The sequence below is a fragment of the Chiloscyllium plagiosum genome, chromosome 12 (genome assembly GCF_004010195.1).
Source record: "Chiloscyllium plagiosum isolate BGI_BamShark_2017 chromosome 12, ASM401019v2, whole genome shotgun sequence".
Lineage (NCBI taxonomy): Eukaryota > Metazoa > Chordata > Chondrichthyes > Orectolobiformes > Hemiscylliidae > Chiloscyllium > Chiloscyllium plagiosum.
Genome location: NC_057721.1, coordinates 9,916,971 through 9,930,412, shown reverse-complemented (window position 1 = coordinate 9,930,412; position 13,442 = coordinate 9,916,971). Strand labels below are relative to the sequence as shown.

Here is a 13,442-nt window from a genome sequence, read left to right as displayed (position 1 = left end):
AACGCTGATTTTACTCCTCCTCGGATGCTGCCTGAACTGCTCTTCCAGCACCACTAATCTAAAATAGAAATTAGTTCATGGGCCCCCATCAGCATACTCAGCGAGAGGGCTTGCTGCTGATCTCTCCATCTCCTACTCCACACACCTCATCCCAGCAAAGACATCAATGTTGGGGCTTCTACCTCGTGGCCTTTGAGGGGTGGGGTCTGGAACAGGTCACGGGGGAGAGATGGTGCGGAGGTGGAGAGAAACACGCCTGCTGTGAGAGATATGTTTTGCACAGTGTCAGGAGTCGCTGACGAATGTTGAGTGAGGATCCACGTATTCTCCCTGAATTTCAGAATGGGGCTCTCAGGCAGACATCTGTTCTTAACTTACATGCTCAGAGGCCCAGGATGCTTAAAAAAAAATGTACTCGTGGGACCAATCTCTGGACCATTTGGACAATGACATTCTCACTCCGAAATTGGCACGCATTGCATTTTACGTCCACTAGTGGGCAGTGGCTGAAACTTCACAGGGAGCGTTGCTCATGGACAACTTTTAGTGGTTGCTGGTGGAACATTTCAGGCAGAGAACTGAAAACAGTGGGCTGAAGGCAGTCTGCTTGTTGGTTACAGTGGCCTGTGGGAAGAGACATAGAATTAGAGCCACTGCCTGGTCAGGCACAACCCTGCAAGTCCCATCACTCCCATCTCAAAGCCAGCCTCCAGGTCAAACAGCTTTTTCAGTCTCCAAATTCCACTGTTTTTTTATAACTAACTAACACACATGTTCAAAGCAAGTAAGAAAGAAAAGTCCTTTCTTTGTTAGAATTTGAGAGTTGCTTCTGTTTCATTACAAGATTTTTAAGTAGCTCGTCTTGGAAATACAAATGTTAGAATTCGGAGCAGGAATAGCCAGGGTCTTTTCCCCCTCGGTGGGGGAATCCAGAACCAGAGGTGAGAGGGGAAAGATTTAAAATTGACCTAAGGGGTAACTTTTTCACACAGAGGGTGGTACGTGTATGGAATGGGCTGCCAGAGGATGTGGTGGAGGCTGATACAATTGCAACATTTAAAAGGCATCTAGATGGGTATATGAATAGGAAGGGTTTGGAGGGATATGGGCTAAGTGCTGGCAAATGGGACTAGATTGGTTTCAGGTATCTGGTCGGCATGGGCGATTTGGACTGAAGGGTCTGTTTCCGTGCTGTGCTCCCCCTCCCACTCTACCAAGTCCTGAACCGCCTCCACCAAACTCTAGCCTGGAGGATGAATGCCTCATCTTCCATCTTGGGACCCTCCAACCACACGTCATCAATGTAGATCTCACCAATTTCCCCATTTTCCCTCCCCCCACCTTCCAGATCCAACCATCCAACTCAGCACCGCCCTCTTGAACTGTCCTACCTGTCCATCTTCCTTCCCACCTATCCACTCCACCCTCCTCTCTGACCTATCGCCATTAACCTGATCTTCATTAAACCTATCACGTTCCCAGCTACCTTCCCCCCAGCCCCACCCCCTCTCATTTACCTCTCAGCCCCCTTGGGCCACCCCCTCATTCCTGATGAAGAGCTTATGCTCGAAACATTGACTCTCTTGCTCCTTGGATGCTGCCTGACTAGCTGTGCTTTTCTAGCACCACACTCTTTGGGCCTATTCTGTAAATCAACTTCACCATGGCTGACCTCCTCGACTCCATGTTGCCTCATGTTGCCAGTATTCCCTTCGAGGCGGAATATCTGTCAATGCCTGCCTTGAAAGTCCAGCATCTTCTTTCTCATTGCATCCCTCTTGCTCTGCAGGATCCCAGGATTGTCCAGCAGGCTGAGCTACCCCACGCCAGACAGGACCAAATGGCTCGGGGGTGTGGGAGGTTGGTCAAGGACAGGCTCTTAAAATATATTAAAGGAAAAAGAGTATCTAGAGAGAGAATAGAGCCCTTCAAGAACCAAAGTGGCCATGTGTGTGTAGAACCACAGGAGATGGGCGAGGTCCTCAATGAATACTTCTCCTCTGTGTTTATCATGGAGGAAGACATGAAGACTGGGAACTTGGGGAGGTTACTGGTGACATCTTGAGGACAGTCCATATCACAGTGGAGATATTGGATGTATTATAATATGTGAAGGTGGATAAACCACCTGACCCTGACTGGATATATCCAAGAACACTGCAAGAGGCTAGAGAAAAAATTGCAAGGGCCCTGGCTGATATTTTTGCATCATCGTTAGCCACGGATGAGGTCCTGGAAGACTGGAGGGCAGCGAATGCTGCGTCATTATTCAAGAAGGGCTGCAAAGAAAAGCCTGGGAACTGTAGACCAATAAGCTTAACAACTGTGGTGGGTACGGTATTAGAGAAGATGCTGAGGGATAAGATATACATGCATTCGGAAAGGCAGGGTTTAATAAGGAATAGTTAGCGTGGCTTTGCGAGTGGGAGATCATGCATCACAAATTTATTAGAGTTATTTGATAAAGTGACCAGGAAGGTTGATGAGGGCAGGGCGGTAGATGTAGTCTGTATGGATTTCACTGAGGCCTTTAATAAGATTCCACATGATGGGCTGCTCTGGAAGATTAGATTGCATGGAATCCAGCTGGCAAATTGGGTACAAAATTGGCTTGATGGTAGGAAGCAAAGGGTAATAGTGGAAGGTTGCTTATTGGATTAGAGGCCTTTGACTAGTGGAGTGCCTCAGAGATTGGTGCTGGGCCCATTACTGTTTGATATCTATATCAATGATTTGGATGAAAATGTACAAGGCCTGATGGTAAGTTTGCAGATAACACTGGACAGTGAGGAAGGTTGTGGACAGTGAGGAAGGTTGCCAGAAATTGCAGCAGGACCTTGATCAGCTGGGGAAGTGGGCCGAGTGTATAAGATCATGAGAGGCATGGATAGAGTGAATGCACTCAGTCTTTTTCCCAGGGTAAGGGAATCGAGGACTAGAGAGCACCCGTTTGAGGTTAGAGAGAGAAGAATAAAAGTGAACCTGAGGGACAACTTTTTTACACAGAGGGTGGTACACATTTGGAGTGAGCTGCCCGCGGAAGTGGTTGAGGCAGGTACATTAACAACATTTAAAAGGCATTTGGACAAAGACGTGGATGGGAAAGGGTTAGAAGGATATGGGCCAAGTGCAAGGAAGCGGGGTTAATGTGGATGGACATTTCGGTCAGCATGGACTAGTTTGGGCTAAAGGGCCTGTCTTAGTGCTGTAGGACTCTATGACTCTATGACTGTATGACAGGTCTAGCAGATGCAGACAACGTTTGTGCCTGGAAATGTGTCAGTGAGGTCAGTCCTCCTCGGAACCTCCGGAATGTTCTCACAGTCAATTTGCCAGAATTGGCCATGGGAGAGGAGCAGTGCTGACTGAAACATAGCAGGACTCTCACAGCCAGGAGTGATGGGATAAATCCAGTCCTGAAGTACATCACCTTCTGAAGCATGGAAACAGACCGTTCAGCCCACCTGCTCTAGAACCTCTTCCTAAATCCATCTTTGGTGAACCCCATCAGAAAGGCTTTCAGTTCCATCTCCTTCATGACCTTAAACATATGTTTTGCTATTCACTTCAAATTACCAAGTTGTGGGAATAAACTTGGCATTCTAGCCACTGTCTAGGTCAAGAAATTTCTCCCAAATTCTGCATCAGATTTACTGCAGCAAAATGGGCCATTCTGCCCATCAGGTCTCCTCCTATTCTCCTTCATCTAACCCTGTCAACACATTCATCCATTCCTTTTTCCCTCTTGTACTTATCCCTCGTGCACTTATCTCGTTCACCTCAAATGCATCCATTCTATTTGCCTCAACTACGCTGAAGTGTTGAGTGAGTTCTGCATTCTAAAGAATTATCTCCTGAATTCTCAATTGAATTTGCCAACGATTATCCTACATTCTGAATGCACCCGTGAGTGGAAACACCTCCATCGCTACATGATCAAACCTCTGCATTATGTTGAAGACATTTATTAATGAATAACACACAATAAAGATTTGTGAGTGCACTTTCCTCTATATCCAGTTAAAACTGACAGTCAGATGTACTGAGAGCTTTTCCAGTGTGTGACGGTGCCTGGAGTCAGAGGACAGTTAGTCCACTTTCCAGGACTTTCCGAACAAAGCGTCGAATCCTTTGGCCGGGATCTGCAGTATTTTTTAGCACGTGCTTTCTGGGGACCTCAGCAATCCCGAAGAGTTGCTGTCAGGGGTGAAAGCTGGATTGTCTGCTCCGTAACTGGAAAGGGAGTGCTCCGAGACACTCATTGCACACAAACTGCCCCCCGGTCCCGCCGTTACCTTGGAGACCAAGCTAGAGCAGTCGGAGAAGTCATTGGCGAGAGGGTGGACCCTGGCACTGGAGGGCCAGGCTGATGGCCTGTAACTCAGCAGGAAGGCAGCGGTGAGGGAGAGTAGGGCAGATGAGAAAAAGGCCACGTAGAGAGCTGCCCCGGGCTCCTGGCTCCTGGCGGAGGGGGGCAGGTGGTAGTGAGGTGGGAAGGCGATGGTACGGTTACTCAGCACCGAGTTCAAATTCCAGGCGGCAGGGACCAGTACGCAGAGAGAGGCCAGGAGATGGAAACTGCCACCCACTGTGAAAGCCAGCCCCGCCCTCCTGGACTGGCACCCCTCACCTATATACGCGTCCCACAGCCCATAGACGGTGGCCACTTTGCCCAGGGCTCCCAAGACCACAGCTGCCAGCATCATGCCCTGCCCGACGCCAATCTCGCTCGGGACGAAGGAGTCGAGGGCTCCGAGCCTCTGGCAGGACATCCCCTGGAAGGGCGGAGTGGCCAGCGGCCGGCTGTAGAGGCAGACCCTCCAGATGCCGACCCAGGCGACTCCCGAGGTGATCTCCGGTGAGCTCACACGCCACACCCTCCACTGGATGAGCCCCGTGGCAATAGCCGAGCCGATCCAACCCACGGTGCCCAGCACCAGACCCACCAGCTGCAGGGCCACTCTGCTGCCATGGTGACCCATGACCCCTGCGGTCGTCGAGGTGCTCACTGGTCAGACTCCATTTGCAAAAACACGAAGGCTTGGTGAGAGGAAGCCTCCGGCCAGCTCACTCACTGCAGGTAAGGAACGGAATGGTGTTTTGTTTCTGTTGTCGGAGCTCCTTTAGTTTGGGTTTCCTGGTTACACTGTAAACTAATACCACCCCATCCAGCACATTGATATCGTCAGGCTGGAGAGGGCTCAGAAAGGTTATACCTGGATGTTGCCGGGAATGGAGGGTTTGTGGTATGGGGAGAGGCTGGACAGGCTGGGGCTGTTTTCCCTGGAGCGTAGGAGATTGAGGGGTGACCTTATAGAGGTTTATGAAATCACGGGAGGCATGGATAGGGTAAATATTATGTGTCTTTATTTCCCTAGGGTGAGGGATTTCAAGACTAGCAGTGCCTATTTTTAAGGTGAGCAGAAGAAATATTGTATAAAGACACAAGGGGTAATGTTTTTACACAGGGAGTGGTTCGTGTGTGGAATGCAGGTACAGTTACAACGTTTAAAAGACAGTTGGATAAGTACATGAGGAGGAAAGGTTTGGAGGGATATGGGCCAAGCGCAGGCGTGTGGGATTAGTTGCGTTTGGGAACACGGTCGGCATGGATGGGATGGACCAAAGGGTCTGTGTGACTCTTTGACTCTGAGGCAGGGCCGCATAAAGGGGCCTTTCTCCATCAGCCGGCTCTCTTGCTTAGCATAGCTCCATCAATCTAACATCCCAGCCCTTTGCAATCGGACATGCTCTTATAAAGGGAACACTTGCAGGGCAATGAGGAAAGAGCAATCACTGAGGGCTGAATGGCCACCTTCCTTGGCGTATCCTTCTATGTGGCCGGCTGTTGCATGCTGAACCGTGCCTTCAGCCCGGGCTTGGTCTGCAGTCTGAGGGGACGCTTTAAGTCAGAAGATTCGAGATCATGTTCACTTGGGATGAACAATCCTTCGGCATGACCAAGGTTTACTTCGCAGCTGGCCCGACAATGCCAATAATACAGTGGCTCAACCACCAATTGTACCGACCTTAATAATACCCTGACCATCAGCCGAATGGGAGGAAAGCATCATTAGGGTGGGCTGATTACGTTCATGAACGAGTGATACCGGGAGTGAGTGTTCAAGTCCCACCAGAGAGGACTGAGGATTTTAATTCGGTTTGCAGGAATTCAAAGGGAGCGTGAAGCCAAGCGATTGTCCTAAAAGACCCATGAGTGCTCTTCGGGAAACAAACTGCCATCCATACTGAGTCCGGCCCAAATGGGACTCCAGTCCCCCAATCCCTTGCCACTCAAGTTTACCAAGACCGCTCAAGGAGTACGGCACTGTGTGCGCCCACAGATCGTTTGGGGCATTTCCCTCGTTCCCCGAACTCGGGTTGGCTGACGCCAACTTCCAAGAGCTTCAGTCACGTGTCTGCACACACCCTCGCCATTGGCCAGTTAGGCCAGCCAATCCACAATCCGAAACCCCTGGAGGATGTGCCTGAGAAATGAGGGAAAACATCACAGTGGCTTTTCTCTCAAATTGCTTGCAGGAATGTGTCTGAAAGATTCAGCAAAATCCCAGGATAATTATCAAAGCCCCACCTCTCCCCCAGCAACCCCTCCCCAGGCTGCAAAGGGTTTGAGCTGAACTGTTTTCCAAATAACAGATACAGTAAATGTTTGCCTCACATGGGTAGTGGGGGGGGAGAAAATGGGCTTCAAAGTCTTGATTCGTGGATGGGCAGGGAAGTTTCTGTAGATTGGGAATGGAACACGTTCCATTCAAAGTTTGGCTGAGCCCCCAATCCTGTGTGAGGTGGGGAAATTCCCCAGACCCTAGGTCTGTGCTCACCACCAATTGCTTTCTCTGCAGGCCTCAGGTTGGCCACAGGGAAAGAGCTGGGTGGTAGGCCTGAGGACAGGCACAGAACCTCAGCAGGCCAAGGATGCACGCAGAGTGGATTGGTCAGAAACCAAGCCCTGCTCTCTACTCCCTGAGGAACTGAAAATGGTGAGGACGTGGAGCCTTGAAAAATAGGGCAGAGCCACGTCAGCAGTGAACAGATTGAGGGACGGTCTGGTGCCTTAGGTGTAAGGGTCTGAAAGGGTTAATGCCAAGGAGTGCTACGTAGACTGGGATGGGGGGGAATAGCTTTGTGTCTCAAAGCTGGAAGCCTCAAGTCACCCTGATAGTCTCAGTGACTGTATGGATCAGCCCATTGTAACTTACACCTCATTGCCATAACTGGTCTTCAAACTCTAACTCTGCTTCTCTGCCCCTGGTTGCCGCCAGACCCACTGAGTTTCTCCAGCATTTCCTGTTTTCTTATGGATTAACCGGCATCTTGTTTGAGACAAGAGCCTTTTCTCATGGCTCAGTGGTTAGCACTGCTGCCTCACAGCGCTAGGGACCTGGGTTTGATTCCAGCCTCAGGCGACTGTCTGTGCACACTGTCCCTGTGTCTGTGTGGGCTTCCTACTGGTGCTCCGGTTTCCTCCCACAGTCCAAAGATGTGCAGGTTAGGTGGATTGGCCATACTAAGTTGCTCATAGTGTCCAGAGATGTGCAGGCTGAGTGGGTTAGCCATGGGAAATGCGGGGATATGGTGGTCTGGGTGGGATGCTCTCCAGAGGGTTAGTGTGGACTTGATGGGCCGAATGGCCTTCTTCCACACTGTAGGGATTCCATGATTCGTAAGAGAAGCACGTGCATTTCCTCAAGTGTGTTGGAGCAGACGGGCCCTGCAGATGCCTATCCGATGAATCCATCAGATGGGACACCACACCATGGTGAGCTGTGGGTGAGGAACCCACAGGCTGGTGGCACTTCACTGGATGGGCACTAGAGGTGGCTTTCCAGGGCCCGTCCAGGTTATGATTGGACCCAGAGGCTCTGTGTTGCCAACAGGGAGGTGGGCACGAAAGGCAGCCCTTGTGACCCGGTCTCCTGGTGGGAAATCTTTTCCCAGCCAGCCTCTCTGCTCTTCTATCTCTCTCTCTCTCCCTCCCTCCCTCCCCTTCCCCAACTAAAAGATTGTGAATGTTCTCACAGCCTGCCAGGGCACCTCTGTGTTGAGGCAAGCTAACGATCACAGATCAAGACATCAGTGGCGGCCATCTTGCCCGGCAGCGCTGTCAAGAGGCCTCCTGTCCTGTGATTGGCTGGCAACATCTACATGGCTGGTCACGATCACACGGCTGATCATGGGAGCTTGCCATGTCTCCTGCATTCTAACAGCGACCACGATTACAAACTTACTTGATTGCCTGCAAAGCACTTTGTAGGAATCTCCTGAAGTCACAGAACATAGAATTCCCAGAGTGTGGAAACAGGCCATTCAGCCCAAGTCCACACCGACCCCTAACTAACGCACCAAGCCCACACATCCTGAATACTGTGGATAATTTAGCACAGCCAATTCACCTGGCCTGAACATCTTTGTGACTGTGGGAGGAAACCGGAGCACCCAGAGGAAACCCACACAGACGCTGGGAGAATGTGCAAACTCCACACAGACAGTTGCCTGAGGCTGGAAGTGAACCCGGGTGCCTGGCGCTGTGAGGCAGCAGTGCTAACCACTGAGCCACCGTGGCGCCCAATAAAAGGTACTACACAAATGCACTCAATAAAACTGCATCCAACCAGCAAAGGGAGCGAAGATCCTTCTGGTTTCAGACCCACCTCTTCATTTGCATCAAGGTCCAGGAACTGAACCAAGCCAGAGTCTGATCTTTAGTTCATGGACTGTCATGTGGTTGGGACTTTCTAGATCTGGTAAAACTGGGCACTATTGAAGATCTCACAAAGGGAAAAGAGAGTCCAGTCTAAAGGTTCCACCGCACTCCCTTCTGTTTATGTCAATTAATGGCCAACAGAGGAGTTGGGGGGGGGGGGCCACAAACCATGTACATCCACTGCCAGGAATATAGGCAGCATCTGCTTGGAATAGGACCCGTGTACATTTCCACAATCTAGGTGATAAAATGGCACATAGTGGCAGCCAGTTCCACCTTCCCACTCTCCCTGATTCAACACGCTATCTGGTGGAGATGCTCCGCCACCAAACACTGGGAGGTTTGAAAGTTGTCTTCACTTCCTGCCTAGCCAGAGCTCCATTCTCATGCATTCCTCCAGAGCTGAGCTCCAAACTCCTCACCATCCCTGAGCTGAGGCTTCAGCTAGGAGGAGGGAGTATACTCACGAGGCCTGTCTCCTCTAGAATTCAGAAGGTTAAGGGGTGATCATGATATTTACAGGAAATGACAGGGGAGACAAAGATGAACTATTTCCACTGGTTGGGGATCCTACAACTAGGGGCAGGGTCTGAGAATTAGGGCCAGACCGCTGATGTTAGGAAGCCTTTTTACACACACAGGTGTTTGGAGTGCTCTTCCACAAATGGCAGTGGATGTGGGATCTGTTGTTAATTTTAAATCTGAAACGGATGAGGTTTTGTGAAGCAAAGGTATGAAGGAAAGGCAGGTATATGGAGGTAGGCCACAGATCGGCCGTGATCTAATCGAAAGGTGGAGCAGGCTCAAGGGGCTGAATGGCCTCCTATGCCTGCCCAGACCTTGACCTGTGGAAAGTCCCCCAACACCACACCCCTGTCTCAACTCAGCTGCCACTGAAACCTCCTGTTTGTTTGCCAGCTCTAGGTTTGACTTCTCCAATAAAATCCGAATGTGCTGGAGAGTCTCTCTGTTGTGTCCTGGCAGCATCTACGGGAAGAGAAACAGAATTAACATTTCGAGTCAGTTACAACCCCACTCAGCGTATTTTCCAATTTGCTTTGAGCCAGTCTTCAGGCCTTCATTCACTTGAACGCAACCAAAACCTCCAATGGCCTCTATCCTAAATCACATCAAGTCCTGTTTACCCATCAGCCCGGTGGTTGCTGACCTTGCCTGACTTTTTAGCCTGACCTCAACGTTAAACCTCTCGCACATTCTTTTCAAATCCCTGCATGGTCACACCATTCCCCACCTCTGTAGCCTTCGACCCCACTACCCTCCAAGATATCCGCACGCCTCCAATTCTGGCCTCTTAACCAGTCCCACTTTCCTCTCTTGACGACTGTGCCTTCACTGCCTGGACCCGAAGAGAATCGACTCCCTAAATCACTCTGCCTTCAAATATTTGGGCACAGAAATCTGATGTGGGACTGAAGGAGCACTGCAGTGGGGGGCATCAAATTGTGGTCCGTCTGTCTGGATGTGAAAGATCCCATTGCAAAGACAGGCAGAGGAGTTCTCTGTTGTGTCCTGGTCAGTATTTACCCTTCAATCAATATCCCACTGATTACTCCTCACCATAACATCACCTTTATCCGGGAGCTTGCAAATTGGCTGCCACATTTCCTACAATGTTTCAAAAAACAACATCGGCTATAATGTGCTTTGAGAGAGCTGGTGGGCATGGGGAAGTGCTATATAATTGCAGAAAGACACAATGATGTTCTTTCTTTGAGATGCTCAATAAAACCTTCCTCTTTGACTAATGCTTTGGTGATCTATCTTCAGTAATCCCACTTCCTGCTGCTTGGTATTGATTCCATTGCTGTGAAGCAGGTCAGAACGGCCAGTGATGTTACAGGTGCAATATGAATGCAAGTTGTTTTTGTTATTGCTTCTTGAGTTTTAACAGATCGCAAATGTGATTTGTTACAAACGCTTCAGGGATTTGATTGTTGCACCGAGGATTGTCAAACTCCTATGTCTGATCCTGCAGCAATAATGCTGTCGGTCATTGAAATACAGATCAATGGTCATAGATAACAAGAATAACGGGTACACAGCATAATACAAACTGGACTGATATTGGACTGAGTTCTGAGAATGTTTCTCCCTTTCAAAATAGTGATCCTCTGATCTGTGAAGGTGTCAGTGGCTCGGTTTGGACTCTCCTCTGAAGTGCGGCACCTCTGACAGTGGCACCCTTTCAGTCTGGCACTGCAGTGCCAGGTCTGAATTGGTGTGCTCAGCTCTCTGTTATGGGGCACCCTTTGGGACTCGGGACACCAGCGTGCTCCCCACAGGAATCATGTCCGACACAGGGCTGAAGAGAATTCTCAACTCGCTCAAAACAATCCACAGCGGCCAAGTCATTCAGAAAGGTCGAGAGCGTGCATTGAGCCAGGTGTCTCTTTTGGGCTAATCTCTGAGAACCAAGCTGATCGAATAACATCTGAAAAGGCAGGCAATATTAATTTTTGTTCCCTTAATTACTGACAATATTCTGCTGACCATTCCCAGTTTACTGGTATGGTCAGGTTGCTAACACGCTGCATTGTAGTGACCTCTGAAGACCTTCAGGTCACTACAGTGGCAAAGAGCAACCATTCAAATCATCAGGCTTTCAAATGGGGTGTTTACTGTAGCAGGAACAGCGTAGTCAGCTGCGATTGGGGCAATTTCTGTTTCCTCACATAATATTCTTTCTGGTGCTGTTTAAGGTGGGACCCAAGGCTCCTTTGTAACTCTCTGAGAATGCAAGAGAAATACTATGTCAGACATAAAGACCACCGATAGGCCATTTGGCCCATCTAATTCATGTTTATGGTCCTCTTAAGCCTCTTATTATTCCTCATCTATAGAGCCCATTGTACAGCCCTTGTGGCAGTGTGGCACCTCTGAGCTAGGAGCCCAGGCTGAGCTGCTGCAGAGGTGTGTAAGCACACCTCTCATCAGGTTGGTTGGAAAATACCTGGATGGCTCTTCTCCTTGCCCCTCGTGTTTTTTCTAGCTCACCCTTAAACATATCTAAAGGTATTCCCTTGAAACTGCCTCTCTGGGAGTGGGTTCCACACTCTGACTGCTGTCTGGGTGACAAATGTTTCCTGCAAATTCCACGCCCAACCTTGCAGGACCACCTCCCGTTGACCACATCCTGTCTCGCAGGAGGAAGCATTCCCTCGATGCCCACCGTCAGCCACATCATGCAACTGAAGTGGCAATTCTATGAAGACACACGACAGAACACGTCTAATGGCTCAGAGCTGAATGCAACAGAGGCCATTACAGCCGTATCCCTGCACCAAACTCATATAGATATCCTCTCCTTATACAACAGCATCATTCCCACACACCAGTTGTCGATAGCAGTGACAAAGGCTTGATTAAATCTTGATTAAATCTTCAGAGAATCCTTACAGCATGGAGGCAGGCCACTCAGCCCATCTAGTCCACACCGATTCTCTGAAGAGCATCCCACCCAGACCCACACCGCCTACCCTATCCCTATCTTTTGATTAGATTAGATTCCCTACAATGTGGAAACAGGCCCTTCGGCCCAACCAGTCCACACCGACCCTCCGATGAGTAACCCACCCAGACTCATTTCCCTCTGATTAATGCACCTAACACTACGGGCAATTTAGTATGGCCATTTCACCTGACCTGCACATTTTTGGATTGTGGGAGGAAACCGGAGCACCCGGAGGAAACCCACGCAGACATGGGGAAAATATGCAAACTCCACACAGTCAGTCGTCTAAAGCTAGAATCGAACCTGGGACCCTGGTGCTGTGAGGCAGCAGTGCTAACCATTGAGCCACCATGCTGCCCCTATCGATGTAACCCCATCTTCTTGTGCTTAGACCATCAGTTGCACGTTGTGCTTTGTAGTCTGAAATTCAATTACTCGTATTGGTGTACAGCCTGGGTAGATGTTTCCTGTGGAACAGGCACTATATGAATGCAGTAATAGTGAACTATGAGCTGGTGCCCCTATGAAAAAACAAGATGCATCCTCTGTGGAACTGTTTCATTTTGAATTGTTGCAACATTAAGTTGATGTCAGCTCCCAGGAGGCCTCGTAGGAGGGTCACTAACTCAAGGACAACGTTTCAAGGCAAAGAAACTGGAGGAAGATGAGAATTTCGTTTCAACACTGCAAGTTTCCAGATAGAACATGACAGAGTCAATCGTAACTTTGTAAAAAGGGAATTGGAGAAATCTGACAGACAGAAGAGACAAGCAAGCTGATCCAACCTACCCTACAAGGTCAGATTATTTTAACAAAGATTGTGTTTAGCGTGAAGGGTCCAGTTGAGCACTGGATTGTTCCAAAGTCCTGGAATACAAGCCTAAGGGAGTGCAGGTGCAGAGGAACCTGGGTGAACATGTGCAAAGTTGAAACTTTATTGCTGGAACAGCACAGCAGGTCAGGCAGCATCCAGGGAACAGGAGATTCGACGTTTCGGGCACAGGCCCTTCTTCAGGAATGAGCAGAGAGTGTTCAGCAGGAGAAGATAAAAGGTAGGGAGGAGGGACTTGGAGGAGGGGCGTTGGAAATGTGATAGGTGGAAAGAGGTCAAGGTGAGGGTGATAGGTCGGAGTAGGATGGAGCTCTTTCCACCTATCACATTTCCAACGCCCCTCCTCCAAGTCCCTCCTCCCTACCTTTTATCTTCTCCTGCTGAACACTCTCTGCCCATTCCTGAAGAAGGGC

The 13,442-nt window shown here is 49.5% G+C and overlaps 1 protein-coding gene across 1 annotated transcript; it reads right to left on the bottom strand.

Annotated features, from left to right (window-relative positions):
- Positions 1-4,135: 4,135 nt before the first annotated feature.
- cldn34a (claudin 34a) lies at positions 4,136-5,207 on the bottom strand. The gene has a single exon (XM_043701561.1). The coding sequence runs from the start codon at positions 4,980-4,982 to the stop codon at positions 4,155-4,157; it is 828 nt and encodes a 275-aa protein (XP_043557496.1). The 5' UTR covers positions 4,983-5,207; the 3' UTR covers positions 4,136-4,154.
- Positions 5,208-13,442: the final 8,235 nt, after the last annotated feature.